Source organism: Nicotiana tomentosiformis, chromosome 1, assembly GCF_000390325.3.
Source record: "Nicotiana tomentosiformis chromosome 1, ASM39032v3, whole genome shotgun sequence".
Taxonomy (NCBI): domain Eukaryota; kingdom Viridiplantae; phylum Streptophyta; class Magnoliopsida; order Solanales; family Solanaceae; genus Nicotiana; species Nicotiana tomentosiformis.
This window is the reverse complement of record NC_090812.1, coordinates 48,504,372-48,522,213: the sequence shown is the minus strand read 5'-3', so window position 1 is coordinate 48,522,213 and position 17,842 is coordinate 48,504,372. Positions and strand designations below refer to the sequence as shown.

The 17,842-nt window shown below is 36.2% G+C and overlaps 1 protein-coding gene across 2 annotated transcripts in view; it reads left to right on the top strand.

Moving 5' to 3' along the window:
• LOC104108131 (CAAX prenyl protease 1 homolog) overlaps positions 1-15,444 on the top strand; it is a 31,088-nt gene extending 15,644 nt beyond the window's left edge. The window contains exons 2-15 of one of the 2 annotated variants that reach the window (XM_070182210.1): positions 4,487-4,634; positions 4,737-4,821; positions 4,904-4,999; positions 6,143-6,208; positions 6,308-6,406; positions 6,609-6,722; positions 6,827-6,937; positions 8,788-8,850; positions 10,187-10,279; positions 13,706-13,819; positions 14,715-14,786; positions 14,898-14,963; positions 15,104-15,255; positions 15,321-15,444. In XM_070182210.1, the coding sequence (XP_070038311.1) occupies positions 4,487-4,634; positions 4,737-4,821; positions 4,904-4,999; positions 6,143-6,208; positions 6,308-6,406; positions 6,609-6,722; positions 6,827-6,937; positions 8,788-8,850; positions 10,187-10,279; positions 13,706-13,819; positions 14,715-14,786; positions 14,898-14,963; positions 15,104-15,220 (1,244 nt within the window). In that variant the 3' untranslated portion in view covers positions 15,221-15,255; positions 15,321-15,444. Of the gene's footprint in view, positions 1-4,486; positions 4,635-4,736; positions 4,822-4,903; positions 5,000-6,142; positions 6,209-6,307; positions 6,407-6,608; positions 6,723-6,826; positions 6,938-8,787; positions 8,851-10,186; positions 10,280-13,705; positions 13,820-14,714; positions 14,787-14,897; positions 14,964-15,103 lie in introns of both variants that reach the window. The other variant, XM_009617115.4, reaches the window with a different exon arrangement.
• Positions 15,445-17,842: the final 2,398 nt, after the last annotated feature.

The window sequence follows — 17,842 nt, the reverse complement described above, 5'->3', positions numbered from 1 at the left end:
CTTAATAGGACATAAGTATAAATAAAGTTAAAGCTTTAAAGATAACTATATTAAAGTTACCTGAAGCATATGGGTTTTCCTTGAATATGTCACCAAACATCAAGTTGATACAATGGGCAGCACATAGAGTCCAATAAATGTGTGGATACATAGCTTCCATCATCTTATCCGCACTAACATTCTCACTAGCATTATCGGTAACAACTTGTACAATATTTTCCTTTCCAATTTTATCAATAGTCTTTCTAAACAAGCTGTACATTTTGCTTCCATCCGTAGAAGAGTTGCTAGCATCGTAAGATTCAAGAAAAACACTCCCTCTTGGAGAGTTCACCAACACATTTATGATCATTTATCCGTTCCGTTCTGTCCATTTATCCATCATAATGGAACATCCAAACTTGTTCCATTCCACTTTATGCTCCTCAATAATTGTCTATCTTTTTCACGTTTTTTTTAAGATGAGTTACTCTAACTTCATGATAGCTAGGAGGCTTCATTCCTGGGCCATATTGTCCTACGACCTCAATGAATTTATCAAAAGTTTTGTAGTTAACACATTTGAAAGGAAGCCCTGCATCGTACATCCATGCTGCAAAGGCACTTACGGCGCGATCCCTCAAAATCTTCTTGGCTTTTAAACCTGAACCAGAATAACGTTTTCCCTTTTCTTGTTGTTTTGCCGAGAAATAAAGATTGAGAGGACCTTTTGTCACCGTATGTGCCGTGGATGACCCACTAGAACTTTTTGAAGATATCTTTTGAGTTTTGTGGTGGTGGTGGGGGGGGGGGGGGAGGTTTCACATCTTCTTCAATTAGATTCACCGATGCTTCATAATTCATTTGAGTTCTTGTCACATTTTTCTTCCCAACAAATGCTTTTACTTCCTCCCTAACCTCAGGCGGACAAAGAGGACATTGTACTACATTTTTAAATCCACCTATCAAATATTGCTTGTGGCGAGTTATTCTATCATGATATATTTTTTCACAAAACACACATTTAATTGCGGATCTTGATGAGCCTTGTATAGCATAATTCCAAGCTATATCATTTCATTTATTACTATCGGATGACGCCATTTCAATGCTGTTTTATAGAAAAAAAAATTATCAAGTCAATATGCAATTAATTCTACTCTATAAGACTATAAGTCTATAACTGAAAAAACAGAGCCTAAAAAGAGACTCTACTGCCTTTGCTCTGCCTCTGCTGCTGGTCGAAAAACAGAGCCAAAAAAATATAAGAGAAGAAGAAAGAGGAAGGGAAGAAAGAGCCTTTGCCTCTGCTGCTGGTCGAAAAACAGAACACAAAAAAAAAAGACAAGAAAAAGGAAGAGCTGATCACCGAAGAAAGAAAGAAGAAAGAGCTGATCACCGAAGAAAGAAGAAGAAAAAGAAAAAAGGCTGATCACTGAAGAAAGAAAGAAGAAAGAGCTGACCACTGAAGTAACAAGAAAGAAGAAAGAAGAAGAAAAAGAAAAAAGAAGAAGACAGCAATGGTCGAAGTCGAACTGTCGAAGAAAAAAAGAAAAAGACAGCTGAAATAGAAGAAAAAGAAAGTAGAAGAAGAAAGGAGAATAAGAAGAAAAGAAAAGAAAGTAACATACCTGGGTTACTGTGCTGATGGCTGATGATGGAAGACGATGAATCCCAAGCCCTAATTTTTCTGTTGCGGAGAAACGGTCGCTGAAGGAGAAGAAGTGAAAACCCAAGCCCTAATTTTGTATTTTAATCTCTGTCGCTGCCTTTTCTTCCTTTTTTTTCAAATAGCGTCGCTTCACAGCGCCTCTTGCTACACAGGCAGAGGCGCGCGCCTTTTCTGACTCGCAACGCAACAGAGCAAAATAGCGATACTACCTCGCGTCGCCACACGCTATTAGCGACGTAGCGCTCGCTATTTACAACACTAGCTAGAGCCTATCTACTGATAATTCTGAGGTCGTAATATGATGGTTCTAACTTTTAAAAGGCTGTGAAAGTTTCTTAGCCTTCTTTCTTCAGAGTTTCGGGGATCCATTGGACAATGCCATCAACCACTTCTAATGCTAGGTTGGCACAGAAAAGGTCTGAACAGGAACGAGAAGATCATGTTGTTCCTTGCTGCCATTTGGTGGACAGTTTGGTTAGAAAGGAATCATAGAATTTTTGAAGGCAAAAAGGGAAATGTACTTAGCCTTAAACATCATAGGTCTATACTTTTGCTGTCTTTTTGGTGCATGCAGTCTATTGTAATATGATGTAAATGCTCTGTTAGATATGCTTAGTCTCCTGCACAACCTGTAAACAACTGTAGCACTTTCTTAATTCTTTTTGTTCATCAACAGTACCTTATCTGATATAAAAAGAAGTCTTCAATACCTGAATGAGGCTGTGTTGAAATCGTTTAGAAATCCATGATTTCAATTGGAACTTCCCATTACAATCTTTTTCGTATATTTTTAATCTACTTACACTTTAGATGCTTGTTAGGCATGTTTTTGGTTCTGGATTTGTAAGGCTTGATCATGATAGTTTCAAAATTTTAATAAAAACATGTATTGATGCGCTGGCCCTCAGTGTTGTTACTGAGGTAACTGAAGCTATTGTTTTGTATTCATTTCAAACTTTGTGCAAGATGCTTCCTCTGATGTGGTTAAACCCTATTTGAGGTTACACATGTTACTGTTCTTTAGTTTCTCGCTGTAATACCTTTTATTGTGCTGCTTTATTTTATGTGCGTCTTCGCGTGCTGATAAGCTTCAAACTGTTAGGTCCTTTTTCTTGTTGTTGTAATCAACCAAAAGGATAAGACTAATAGATCCATTGGTGTCTGCCTTTTGGATTTCTGGAAGAAATGTGATAGAACTGGAGGACCTTTAGATTTTCCAATTAGTGAAGTTCATGTCTAAGTGCTTGAATGCCTAGCTCCTCCTCCTTTGCTCTCCCTCCCACCGTGCCTAAATTAAGGACCTCTCTCATTGTTGTCACCTCAAGGAGTGGTGCATTTTTGTTTATATGGACTATATAGAAGGCAAGGAACTATAGATGCTTTGAAGGAGAAGTTTACCCTACTTTTCATTGAAGTCAGTGTCTGGTAAATCGTTTTTGCTGGAGCAAACTGTGTAGTGTATATCGTATAATGAGTTTTTGGATTTTGTTGGTCCTGTAAGTTCTATATAGGAACATTTTTGTACTTACTCTGCATCAACTGGCTGCTCATTGTAACATTTACACTACCCTGTTAGAAAAGGAGTGATGCGTTATTGGCATTTGGAGGGCTTTAATTGCAGGATCACGTTGGAAATGCCTTTCATTCTGTGTATTTTAATTTGTTCTGGCAACTTTCTTCGTGAGTGGACAAAAAAAGTAAAATCCATATGAAGCTTGGTTGGATGCCCATTAATAATATTTTTGCATTGCCTTACCAAAAGGGGTAATGTGTTATTGGTATTTGGAGGGATTTTATTGGAGGAGCATGCTGTAAATGCCTTTTATTCTGCGTGCTTTAATTTTTTCTGGCAACTTCATAAGTTATTCGAAAAATATGATTCTTGGTTAAGCATTTGTGTTATACAGAATAATTGCTGTAACACTATTATCATTCACTGTTGGACTTCAATAATTTGCAGTGCCATGCCCATTACAGTTTATGAAGAGATTCATTACATCTCAATTCTATCTGGGCCCCATTTTTTCTTCTTTTGTGTTCTTAAATGTGAAACCAATGGATGTCGACTGTTGAATGGTTCTGTAGGTGCAGAAAATATGCTCAAATTGACTGACACCTTGACTCTCCCTCCATGAGTTTTTTAAAAAAATGGATTCTCCCTCCATGAGTTAATTGTTTTTTTTCCCATTTTGTTTGAGCATTGACTGCTAATGCAGTATGTTTTTCACATAATACCTTAAGCGATGATTTCTTAGCTTTTGACATCATTCAGTTGATAAGTAAGGACTGCTAATGTCGGTGGGGGATGCACTCATACTATCATACACAATATCCACAATTTGTGTATAGTTTATGGACTGGGACAGGCAAGAAAAAACTGAAAATATCCTTTCTGTTAATCTATGGAATTTTTGTTGTCATCTGATGTATGATTTGGTGGTCTCCTCTATTATTTTCACTCTTAATTTGGGCTGATATATAGTTCAACTAGCCAGTAGACAACATTGTTAAAATGATGATGCAAGGAGATGAAATGATGGAATTTCCTCCAACTAGCATTGTTTGCCTTTAGACTTTAGGGATGTTGTGTCATCCTTGAATGATTGTAAAAGGTCTGCTTTGGTTCACTTTGAGACGTGTTTTGTGTGTTAATGCTTTTCACCTCTGTATAATTTGGTTTGTTCCTTGTTTCTCTCGGTAGTTGGCTTGCTGTTTGCTTCAGATTTTATCTTGGACTTGCCTCCTTGATTTTATTCATTGCCGTCTTTTCTAGGGTGTTGTATTAACCTCCCTTCTTATTGTGCTTTTGGCTCTAATTTTGCTGTTGAATTTCAGGTTTCATGATATTAATGTACATATTTGAGACATACCTTGATGTACGACAGCATGCTGCTCATAAATTGCCAACACTTCCGAAAACTTTGGTAGGAGTTATCAGCCAGGAAAAATTTAAGAAGTCCCGTGCGTATAGTCTAGACAAAAGGTTTATCTCCCACTTGCTTTTGTCTTTTTTCTTTTCTTCAGGTGATACCATCCAAATTGTTCTATTTTGTTTGATATTCTTTTTTGTCTCCTTTTTTTTCAGTTACTTCCATTTTATCCACGAGTTTGTTACCATACTTATGGACTCTTCCATCTTGTACTTCCGGATATTGCCCTGGTTTTGGAAGGTGAATGGTTCAGCTTTTTTCTTAAAATGTCCTCTCTTGCCACTCTAGCAAGTCATTGACTTTGTGTTCTATTTTCTGGCAGATATCAGGAGAATCTTTACTATACCTTGGTCTCAACACAGAGAATGAAATATTTCACACACTTTCATTTTTAGCAGGAGTAATGGTTTGGTCACAGGTGCATACGAGTATCCCTTTGGTTTCAGCACTCTCCAGGGTTTTTATTTTAATAATTTTTGCACCCCTTTACGTGAATACGGTATGATTCGTGATCCGGGCTGCCTTTTTTTGCTTATAAAGGGACTTGAGGAGTTATCACTTTGTGAATATGACTTCAAATGCTCATACTCTCCTGTCTTGGGAGTGGATTGTGTTTCTACTTGATTTGGTTGCTTAAGGCTGGTCATTGTGAGCTCAGCTTGCATCCGAATTTTAAACTGTGAAACGTAAATGAAAAATGCCTCTGTGATGGTGTGATCCTATGTCAAGTGAATGTTAGCTGGGGAGGTTGTTGACTTGTAATCTGAGTTTGATTTTGGAATAACTTTTTTTCCTTATTTGATGATTTTGTGTCAGTTCTTGTCAGGGAACTTGTCTTTTGCTCATTTACTAAGGTACTTTACTCCAACTATATATGAATTCTAGGATTTGTTGCCAAAGGTTTAGGTGAATAGTTGTTTCTCCGGGGATGAGAAAATCTTTTTGTGCATAAACGCTTTCCTTATGTCCTAAAGGGTGCTCTGTACAGCCTCAAGCGATGTAGTCTGGTTCACATTGGCTAAATTAACCACAAACCATATATGCAGTCCTGGTCTTTCCTATTCTTTTCCTTATTAGATTGAAGATAGCTTCAGATCTGATTTAATCATCTTTATCTTCTTTAATTGTGGTGTTGGACGAGGAATCATGCTTTAAGTAGACCTGTTTGTTGAACTCAGAGGGTGAATTTTGTCAAACATGGTGCATTTGTTCCTGGTTCCCTTAGTGTGTGATGCGGCATCTTATTTTATGCTTTGCCCTTGCAATGACCAGCAAGTTTAATAGGTAGTTTTTAGTTTTTGGTGTTTCAGAGTTCGATGCATCTTTTTATAATTTAAGTTCTTAGTTTGAAAACTATTGTGAAATACTTCTATTTGGCACAAGACTACTTCTCATGGTGAATTTGTTGTTGGTTGGTTCCTCTTTTGAATTTGCTAGTGTTTAGTGTGGTGATATCCTGGTCCAAGGACATCTTCAAGTATTCTGGATTGCTTCAAAAAGTTATAGCTGTCCTAATCTTCATAATCTGGTACCAATACTAAATCTTCAAATACTTCTACAGATCACCGATTTGCCATTTTCATTGTATTCAACCTTTGTGATTGAGACCCGCCATGGTTTCAACAAGGTATCATGGAATAAATGTAATTCTTTCTTTCATTATGCATCTGTCTTCCCTTGGTGGCTAACATGTCTGTTTGGAATTTGAATCGTCTTTGTGATGCAGCAAACAGTATGGTTATTCTTTAGGGACATGATAAAAGGAATTGCTTTAGCTATTGTGATTGGTCCTCCCATTGTGGCTGCCATCATTGTTATAGTACAGGTACTGTCACATGGGTTATGGTAAATTCAAGATTTTATCATGATTTAGCCGCTCACTTGTTCATCTCATTTGACATCAACTTTTTCTTGGATCTTCATCACATAATTTTAATTGGGGTGTGTGGATGCTTCTTTCTCGTTCATTCTGCAAAATATCATTTTGTGCACTCCCCTAACAGCGAAAATCTATTCTCGATTTGCAGAAAGGAGGTCCTTACTTGGCAATTTACTTGTGGGGGTTTATGCTGATTTTATCTCTTGCTATGATGACTATCTACCCTGTACTAATTGCTCCACTTTTCAACAAGTTCACTCCGGTAAGTAGTACATCAACACCCTTTTCCCCTCAAGAAGAGGAAAAGCAAAAACAGATTTCCTGCAGCTCTATTGTGGTGATTAGTTTTTTTTTCTTCATGAGTAGCTTCCACAGGGAGAGCTTAGGTTGAATATTGAGAATCTTGCGTCCTCACTCAAGTTTCCCCTAAAGAAATTATTCGTCGTTGATGGGTCCACACGGTCAAGCCATAGCAATGTGAGTGATTATTATACTGATCTTTGTGTAGTGGTTATACATGAAACTTTACTCATTGCATGCAAATTCATTTTATGCTCTATAATTTCATAGATTTTGTGGTCCAAGTTGTGCTAGTAGATTTTGAGATGATATTTGACTCTTTAAATTAGGTTAGTTTTGTTTGGTTTCCAGCTTGAATTTTTTTTAATCCTCTCGGTAGTCTATGATAGCTTTTTGTCGGAACAAGCAATCAGAGTTCGGATGGTTGTTAGAGTTCCTCTCTGAATTCTGGCTTTGCTTAATTGCTTCAATATTTTAGCTTCAACTGAAGCAGATTTGCAGTATACCCCCGATCTCTTATTTGCTTTATTTTTCTTTCATAATTGATTACCTTTCAAATCTTCTCATACATTTTGGAGATGACGTGTGTGTTTTGTTTGCTCTATGGTTTGCAAAAGGTAGAGTAAGGTGTTCCGCTTACTCGTTGAACAAATCAACATGATAAAGAGCTAAGGATGTAAAACTAACTTGGAGAGGTCTCTCTTCGTTTTTTCATTATGGACTTAGTTTGAGACATCCTGTTGGATCTCTTGGTTTTAATTGGACGATGGAGTATTCACACTTGTGCTGAGTGACAAATGGGCATGTGATACTATTGCTTTTTATGTGTCATCTGCCTACTTACTGAAGGGTGGAGCCAATTCTTTTTGAGGGTGGGGCAAGAATATTTTTCACAACAATTGAGGATAAAAGAATAAATATATATTCTCTCAGAGTGTAATTGATAACAAGAAGATTTCAGCTTCTCTTACCCCCACCAAAAACAAGAAGATTTCTAAATATATGAAAGTGTCTATGAGCTCTAGCTCTAATATTCCTTTCAGAACTTTATTCTACGTTCAGAACAAATACATAAAACAAATTCTGTCTGCTTTTCTTTTTTCCCTTAATTTTTTGCTACAGTGATAAGAGCTTGGAGGGGATTTAGTGTTATCTTCTCTATCAGAGTACGGGGCTGTGCGTCAAATCTGTCTAGTCATTGGTAGTTGGTTATCTTTCAGCTTGAAAATTGTATTCAATTTCATATAGTGCGCGTGAGTCATAAACAATGGTTGATCAAGTCTTTATTGTTCCTGCATTTATATATGGTGAATGTAATGGTATAATACAATTATATGTCCTACAGAGAAACTATTGATAAAACTAAGTTGAGTGAATTGGTTGCAAGTCATGTGTGCTTCTGGGAAAATAAAAATACATATGAAGAATTTTTACCATCTGTTGCCTTTTGAAGTTATTTTGCTTTCAGTTTTGCGTTTGCTGTTGGAGTCTAATATAGTTTTCTGATACTTACTTTGGTTTCATTATAAAGTTCAATGGATACGATAATCGTATACGTGATAGCTTTATGGTCCTTATCCCTTCTACAATAACCACATTACGTTATCGGATGTGTTGCTGGATAGTGTTCTTACAGAGGTGCGTGTAAAAGTGTGTCTACACTTCCCTGGTGCATGTTTTGTAGATTTAAAGAAGCAGTCATGGCTTCCGGTTCCAGTAGTCATAGCCAACTAATTCTTACTCCGTATAAAAAGCTGAGCCATTTTATTGTATTAGATCTACCATATTGTAGCTTCTGGTGGAAAGGGATATGAAATTTGCATTGGGAATCTCTTTGCTCAGTCATTTGTTGGAATTATGTCGTGTGACACGGTGAAATATTAATGGTCACAGAGGGTATAATATTATCCTGATGTTTACCCCTAGTTACTTATTTCTGTCTTCTCTCCCGTATACCTAGTTATCTATTTCTCTATTATCTCCTCTCTTAATTCATGGGCTGATCTTGTGTCTGCAAATTTTGCTAGGCATACATGTATGGGTTCTTCAAGAACAAGCGCATTGTCCTCTATGATACACTCATCCAGCAGGTGTGGTGCCTATCTTGTTTAAGTGGTTTAAGTGTTCATTATCTTGTTTTTCCCCTGGTCTTCTGTTCATTGCCATTAGTTGATGAAGTTGTGAACATTTAATGATTCCTCGAAACTGTTTTGTTGGTAAAAAGGTCGTTCTAACATGATCTTGACAAGAAGTAAAATAGCAAATGTACGGGTTATGAGTTTACATGCAGATTCTACCATTTTACTATTGCATAACAGTAGAACTGTAACTCTGTTGGCTTCTTCGAAGAAGGGTCACCATAACAGATATTCCCTCCGTTTCAATTTATGTATCTTTACTTTCCCTTTTAGTTTGTATCATAAAGAATGTCACATTTCTGTATTTAGCAAGTTTTAGTTCCAAGTAACTCCAATTCATGTTTTAAAGTCTATGTTTACTCAATCTTTTTGCTTGCTGTAATCACTATAATGTAAATAATCCCCTCTTATTTTTGGATTTTGTAAGCTCTTTGAGTTTAGATAGGAGTCAAAAGAATGTACGGGAGCTAACAACTTTTCTGCTTAGTAAATGAAGTTTCACTTTACCTGATAAAAAGGGTTTTAATTCCAACATTCCCATTTTACCCTTAATGATACTCCCTTATAGGTATGATATTGCATGTTTAAGACCACAACATTCGAAGGGTATTTTTCAGTGTGTTTTACACACTTTTAGTTTGAGACCACAAGCTGCAAAAGTCTTCTTTACATGGAAAATTTTGTGCCCCGTCAAACTAAGACACCAAAACTGAAATGGAGGGAATGTCTGTGTGATGCAGGAGTCTATGCCGTGATACTGTGAAAATTGAAGATGGTAAAATTTGTTTACTGTGATCATTTTTGTTAAACCAATTCTATGTTTCTTTGAGTGGACAGTATTCTAATGACTGCTAGTTCATTGAAAACAATTTCTGCCATTTGGTTGCTCAAGTGTTGAATGTCCTCGAGGAGATAGAGGCTAATTTACCGTATTTGAGAGCTGTAGCCAGCTTAAGATGGAGTAATATCTTGAGGAATGACTATATAGGTCCATTTTCTCATTATATGTTCAGGCTCTTCATTTACTTTCTTACCAATTAAAATATGATATTCCTGTTTCTTTGAACTGATTGGATGTGAGAAAGCTGTCTTTACTGCATGAAATCATATGACATCATCACTTCTTATGTGTGGTATCAGTGTAGCTAGAATTCTGAAACCCCCCCAAACCCCGGAATGATTTCTTCTTCTCCTTTTATTATTATATATTTGGCTTTTAAAATCCTTTAAAATGTTTTCTTTGTAGTTTGTATTTTGGGAGTTAATTTCACTTGTTGGTGCTCTGTAGTGCAAGAATGATGAGGAAATAGTAGCTGTTATTGCACATGAACTGGGTCATTGGAAACTTAATCACACAATGTACTCCTTCATTGCGGTCCAGGTAAGCCAATTAATTCCTGAAGCCCATGCCTTCAGTCTCATTCATATTTCAAGTCTGTTATTGTTTTATAATTTATTTGAGGGGAGGGGGGAAGGAAGCAGGAGGGATTAGCTGGCCAAGAAGGTTAATGAGGTTGCTGCTGTACTGAAGTTAAAGACTTCTCACTCAAATCAGTTCTTTTTTTTCTCGATAGCTCTCCCTCTAATCAATTATGTTTTTTGTTTTTTCCCTAGGTTAAGCATATATTTGCTTCATCCATTTTTATGTGATTTACTTTGTGTTGGCACATAGATTCTAGGGGTTAGTCTGTTTTACATCTTTGATTTTTGTCGCAGAAGATTATATCAAAAAGTTAAAAATAAAAGAGATGCTTTTATGGAAGAAAATAATGCTAAACTTTGATGGAGTTCTTGAAACAGGTGAATCCTAAACGACATAAATATTATTGCCATTGTAAAGAAATGTGTCAAAAACTTAGAGCACACCCACCTTGTCACAGAAATGTGTGCAAGGAAATTTTTAGATCAAGCCACCCAATGATGTTGGCCTAGTGGTCAATAAAGTGGGAGGTGAACCATGAGGTGTCTTAGGTTCAAAATCCTAGCATAGGCAAAAATTAGTAGGTGATTTCTTCCCATTTGCATAAGCCTTGTGGACAGAGTTATAAGCAGGCACCCACCCAGTTGAATAGTCGAGCAGTTGAATAGTCGAGGTGCACATAAGCTGACTCGGACACCAGGATCATTTAAAAAAAGGGAAATTGTTAGATCAAGTATATTCTTGTTTACCAGCTGCATGCACCTGCCTATTTATCATTTTGTCTGCTCTATTTCATAAATAATTTATCATTTTGTCTGTTGGTTGGCTTTCACCTGGTTATAGTGAATGGTAATTGTTGGCTGGTTTAAATTTCGGTTTTTGCTGTAACGATTCATGAATGTGGTATAGCATTAAGCAGCAAAAAGAAGTTGCATATGGAGTTGAAATTACTCTAATAGTTATTGGATACTGATTACGATAAAAGAAAATTTTATTTTTAGATTTTATGTGGTTTGATCAGTGAAGTACTCAGGGTCATCAGTTTCTAAATTAGTTGGGGTCCTTTTGGCACATCTTCAGTTCTTATGATGTATTTTATATTTCAAACATGTTTGCTTATCTTTTGATAATAACCATAAGACATTTCCTACCTAGGGAAAGAACATCTTTATGCATTTGCATCCTTAGGTGATTACATGTTTTTGAAAAATAGGAAGATACCACAGTAAATATTGAAGAACGAGCACCTGAGTCCGATATATAAGAACAAAAGAGATATTTAAATTGGGCGAAGAAGGCCTACAATTTGGTAAAATTGAGCACTTTGCTTAAAAGCAAGAGGGATGGAGATTTGAGAATCAGAAATTTGAGCCAACATAACAAGAGTTTACTTATGAAGTGGCTATGGAGATTTTCTCTGGAGGATCAAGCTTTATGGAGGAAGGTTATCTATGAAAAATATGGGGCAGATGGGAGGTGGTGTACAGCAGGAGCTTCTGGATCCTATGGTGCATGTGTATGGAAGTCAATTAGAAATTTATGGCCAGGATTTATCAGCAATGTCAGTATCAAAGTGGGGAATGGCAATAAAACTTCTTTCTGGAATGATGGTTGGATTGGAAATGGACCTCTTAAAGAGGCTTTTCCAGATTTGTTCACTATAGTGCAGCAACCCCAAGCTACTGTGGCTGAGGTACGGAGTATGCAGGGGTGGAATGCTACGTTCAGAAGGTTCCTCAATGACTGGGAGGTTACCAGAGTGATTGAATTCTACACATTGTTGGATGGTTTTAAGGGCATCACAGAAGAGGAGGACAAACTTATATGGGAAAGAAACGGTGGAGGAGTATATACTGTAATGTCAGCATATGGAATCTTGAATAGCTCTGGTCACATGAACAATGGGACATGGCACTGGAAGCACATCTGTAAGGTGAAAATCCCTTTTAAAGTGGCTTGCTTTTGTTGGCTTGTCGTCAAAGAGGCTGTCCTAACTCATGATGAGGAGAGGAATGCTTATGTGTTCCAAATGTTTCTTGTGTGGAAAAGAGATTGAAACAAACAGTCACATCTTTTTACATTGCAAAGTAACTAGCAGGCTGTTGTATCTTCTAATGAGTAAGAAAGGTGCGAAATGGGCAATACCTAGGACAATTGCAGAAATGTTAGCTTGCTGGAATGACCCAGGTATTCTACTGAAGCAAAAGCAATGGCGGAGGTTGATCCCAGCATTTATTTGGTTGTCAATATGGTTGGAGAGAAATTCAAGGTGCTTTGAAGATAGAGCTAACACTGAACAAAAAATCAAGACGAATTGTATATTTTTGTTTCACTTTTGGTGTAAAGAAGCTCTGGCAGAGGATGTAGAGTCTATAGTAGATATTATTGGGTCTTTGTAACTACCACAAGTCTTGGTTTGCGTTTTGCTCTTTTTTGGGGTCTTGTAAGTTGTAACTATCTTTAACCTTTAGCATAATCTTCATGCTAAAGGTTTTTCTACTTAATTTATAAAACTTGTTACCTTCTCAAAAAAAAAAAATGTGCGAACTATCATGAGATTAAACCTATGAGTCATATATTGGAACTTTAGGAAAGGGTGATAACACGTCAACTTAGATATAACATAGGGGCACAAGGTGGGGGATAAGGTCTGCGTACACACCACCCTCCCCAGATCCCACGTGTGGGAATATATTGGGTTTGTTGTCGTTGTTGACAACTTCCATAGCATGTCAAGCAATATTCTTGGTGAATAATTTGATTGCTCAAAGCTTTCTATTTTTTCTGAGTTTCATTTGCTCCCTTTCTAACTGGTGATTTTGTACAAAATACGAGCTTCTTAAGTGGCCGCTTGAAGCAGTGCAGAAAAGGGCCTCAGTGAAACAAATCTTAAAGGGTGACAAGAATACTGTCGTCAGTAATGCTTAGAGTCATCATTGTCAACAACTGTTTCTTTCCCTTCTCAATTTCGGATTGGGATAACTTAGAGCCATATTTTCTATAAGGCCCAATATTCTCCAACTGCCAAACAATACAAAGTGTATCTTTTTGGAATCAAAGTTGTAAATTGCTACTGAAGTTATTGTTTATGGACATCACCATTGTAATCTTCTAGAATTAAAATGCTGGCAAAATGTATTAACTTTCCTTGATAGCATTCAATTGGACAGGCTGCATTTGTTTTATTTCAGGTGCATGATTTGTCTGACTTTGGGGCATGACATTTAGATCTCGCTTCGTTCTTCTTTACTTGATTGGTGCAATGCCTTGTGCTCACATACACACTTATCCATGTGGTGCATGCATGCATATAGTGTTGTTATTTTTTTCAGTCCAACTTTATATTCATGTTTATCTTTTTCTGACTCTAGTATTTTTTCCCTGCAGATTCTCACATTGTTGCAGTTTGGAGGATACACTCTTGTTAGGAATTCTAAGGATTTGTTTCAGAGTTTTGGGTTTGACACACAACCAGTCCTTATTGGACTCATCATTTTCCAGGTAATACTAGAAATCTGGTCAGGAGGTTTGGCTGCTAGGAGGGTTAAATACACTCTTGTTAGGAATTCTAAGGATTTGTTTCAGAGTTTTGGGTTTGATACACAACCAGTCCTTATTGGACTCATCATTTTCCAGGTTATACTAGAAATCTGGTCAGGAGGTTTGGCTGCTAGGAGGGTTAAATATGAAAACTTAATTTTGAAATGTGCAATCCCATTCAAGTGCATCTTTTGGGTCCCAATTACCAATTTTAGGATCAAACATTAATATATTATTAATTGAGATCAAGTGCTCCTTCAAAAGTTAGAAAGAGATGACAGCTTTTTACTCCTCTTTCTGAATTGAATCTCCATTTTCCTTTTCTAGCACAGATCGAAAATAATGGCCACTTTTATAAAGAGGGAACCTTGGAAACCTATGGCATAAACCAATGAGACCTGCATTTACTTTTCTCAATGCAATTTTTCTCTGTTTTATTATAAAAGGACAAACCAAGTACTCCATTTCTGAACCACTTCTTTTGCTTATATAAGTAAACAATTCATTTTCTTGAACTCACAATTTAATTTCATTAAAAATTAAACCAAGACGTTAAATTTGAAACGGTCTTCTCACTTATAAAGTCAAGTTGTGTGACATAACTTGCGAGTCTGTGACAAAGGTGCTATATACAGTAGTGATTGATTTGGGTGCCGTGTGAGTAATTAATCAGCATTGTGTCATCACGTTGTTTTACTTTGTGACGGTCAATAATTTTGTGTAGGCAACCAGGTTGAACTTCACTACTGTGTTGTACTGTTGTCTGAAAAACTGCAAGAACACAAAGATTATTATTTTTAGTTAAAATCAAATATTATTTTTTCTAATTTATTCAATATAAACTTTATTGATGCAGCACACTGTGATACCTCTCCAGCACCTAGTAAGCTTTGGCCTTAATCTTGTAAGCCGCACCTTTGAGTTCCAGGTATATTTTGCTTTTCAGATTTTTTTAAACTGTCTTAAATTTTGAATCTTTACCCCCACCCCCAACGCTAAAACGCATTTACTTAAACTTAATCTTGTTTTCTTTTTCTAGGCTGATGCATTTGCAAAGAAGTTGGGTTATGCTGCACCTCTTCGAGCTGGTCTTGTGAAACTGCAGGTTAACTGTGTCTTCTTTCACGAGCATCTCTTTAATAGAATTTGATTATTAGAATGTGCATGTGTTGTCCTCTTGCATATTTTTTTCTACTACTTTGCATGGTACTAGATGTGTATAACCATTTGTCTGGTGTTTTCCAGGAAGAAAACTTGTCAGCTATGAACACAGATCCTTGGTATTCAGCCTATCATTACTCTCACCCTCCCCTAGTTGAAAGACTCGCTGCCATTGATGAACCTGAGAAGAAGACGGACTAACAAATACGTGGGAGTTTCACCTTTTGTACTTTGCACTGCACATCTGCAAGCATAGCTATTATGGATTCTAGAATACCAACTTTTGAAGCATAAGAACAACAATGATCTTTTGTAGATGTTGCCTCAATTTTTCTAGAACACCAAAATTTGAAGCATAAAAAAATGATCTTTTACCAATAGACAAATTATAGTCCGTAAGTGTGCATATTCCACTTCGGGAACAATTTTGTTTTTGTTGTTTTGGCTCTTCATAGTCCGCTTTTTGTTTGAGGAGTAAGTAGGATAATGAAAATGGTTTTAAAGAGCAAGCCAGTACAGTCAGTTTGATAAATAAGCGAATGCAAGTTTACCATGTCAAGTAGCTTTTCTATCCAAAATTTATATCTATCTATCTTCTATATAATAAAAGGAGAGACAAAGTTACCAAATTAAGCCAAGTGGCATAATCATAAGATGACAAGTGTAGATTTTTAGAACAAAGCTCCAATAATGTTGGAGTTTTATAATTATTTTAAAATAAAAAATTACCAATTCAAATTGAAGAGTAGTTTCAAGTTGGAATTTTAAATTATTTTAAAATAAAATACAAAAAAACAATTGACAAATCAAATTTGGGAGTTGTGTGTGTGTATATATTAAGTAGAACAAAAATAAACTAATTATTTAAAATAAAATAAAAACTCCAACTTGAAACTACTCCCCAATTTGAATTGGTATTTTTTTATTTTTTTTATTTTAAAAATTATAAAACTCCAATCAAACCTAGTGAATATCAAGCGATAGCGTAAAAATATTTATACTAATAAAATTTCTCATGTAGGAAATTTTAGTTAATAAAATAGAACGCATAACTCCATAATGAAAAATACAAAATTATAAAGATATTGTTAGGTGTTATAAAATAAAGACTGTAAAGTAAAGACAAGTATATAAAGAAACTGATATATTATTCAACTTTCAAACTTATGTTCATAATGAACTGAAAACTCCTCTATTTATAGAAGAAAGGAAGCAGCTGCGAGGCTCTTTAGGAAGCAGCTACAAGGCTTTTCTTTAATTGCTTGTAAGTTGTCTGCATGAGCTGCTTGCAACCTGTCTGCATGAGCTGCTTGCAACCTGCCTGTTTAATAAGAAGCTGCTGCAAATCATTTCATTGAGTTGCTTGCAACCTGCCTGCATCAGCTGCTTGTAGATAAACTTTAACAGAGTACTAAATGGATAATCTTCTTCAGGAAGATTATCTATAGCGGAGTAATGAATGGACATCCACAATATAATATTTTTATAACACCCCCTGGATGTTCATTAAAAGATAATGTGCCTCGTTAAAACCTTACTAGAAAAAATTCAGTGGGAAAAATTCTAGTAAAGGAAAAAGAGTACACATATTTAGTAATACGCATTTTAGATGCCTCATTTAAAACCTTACAAGAAAAACCCTATGGAAAAAAGCTTAGTAAGGAAAAAAGAGTACATCGCGTATTTCACTCCCCCTGATGAAAACCTTGTTTCAAATATTTGAATCTCCGCATTCCAATCTTGTATACCATCTTCTCAAAAGTTGAAGTTGATAAAGATTTAGTGAACAAATCTGCTGGATTGTCACTTGAACGGATTTGTTGCACATCGATGTCACCATTTTTCTGAAGATCATGTGTGTAGAATAATTTTGGTGAAATGTGTTTCATTCTATTTCCTTTTATAAATTCTCCCTTTAATTGGGCTATGCATGCAGTATTGTCTTCGTATAAAATTGTGTATCTTTTATCACATTCCAAACCACATTTTTCTTGAATAATTGAATCATTGATCTCAACTATTCGTATTCCCTACTTGCTTCATGAATAGCTATTATCTCAGCATGATTTGAAGAAATAGCAACAATTGATTGCTTTGTGGAGCGCCATGATATGACAGTACCTCCACATATAAACACGTACCCGGTATGAGCTCGAGCTTTAAGGAGATCAGATAAATAACCTACATCTGCATAACCAACAAGATCTGCACTACCTTTGTTAGCATAAAACAAACTCATATCAAGAGTTCCCTTTAAATATCACAAAATATGCTTAATCCCATTCCAATATCTCCGTGTAGGAGAAGAGTTATATCTTGCTAGTAAATTAACAGAAAATGCTATGTCAGGCCTTGTAGCATTAGCAAGATACATAAGTGCACCAATTGTACTGAGATAGGGTGTTTCAGGACCAAGGAGTTCCTCATCCTCTTCTGGAGGTCGGAACGGGTCCTTATTCACTTCAAGTGATCGAACAACCATTGGTGTACTCAATGGGTGCGCTTTGTCTATGTAAAAGCGTTTTAAGACCCTTTCTGTATAGGCAGATTGATGAATAAAAATCCCGTCTGCTAAATGTTCAATTTGCAGTCCAAGACAAAGTTTTGTCTTTCCAAGATCTTTCATCTCAAATTCTTTCTTAAGATATTCAATTGCCTTTTGGAGCTCTTCTGGAGTTCTAACAAGATTTATGTTATCAACATAAACAGCAACAACAACAACAACAACAACAACAACCCAGTATAATTCCACTAGTGGGGTCTGGGGAGGGTAGTGTGTACGCAGACCCCTACTATGAGGTAGAGAGGCTGTTTCCAATAGAC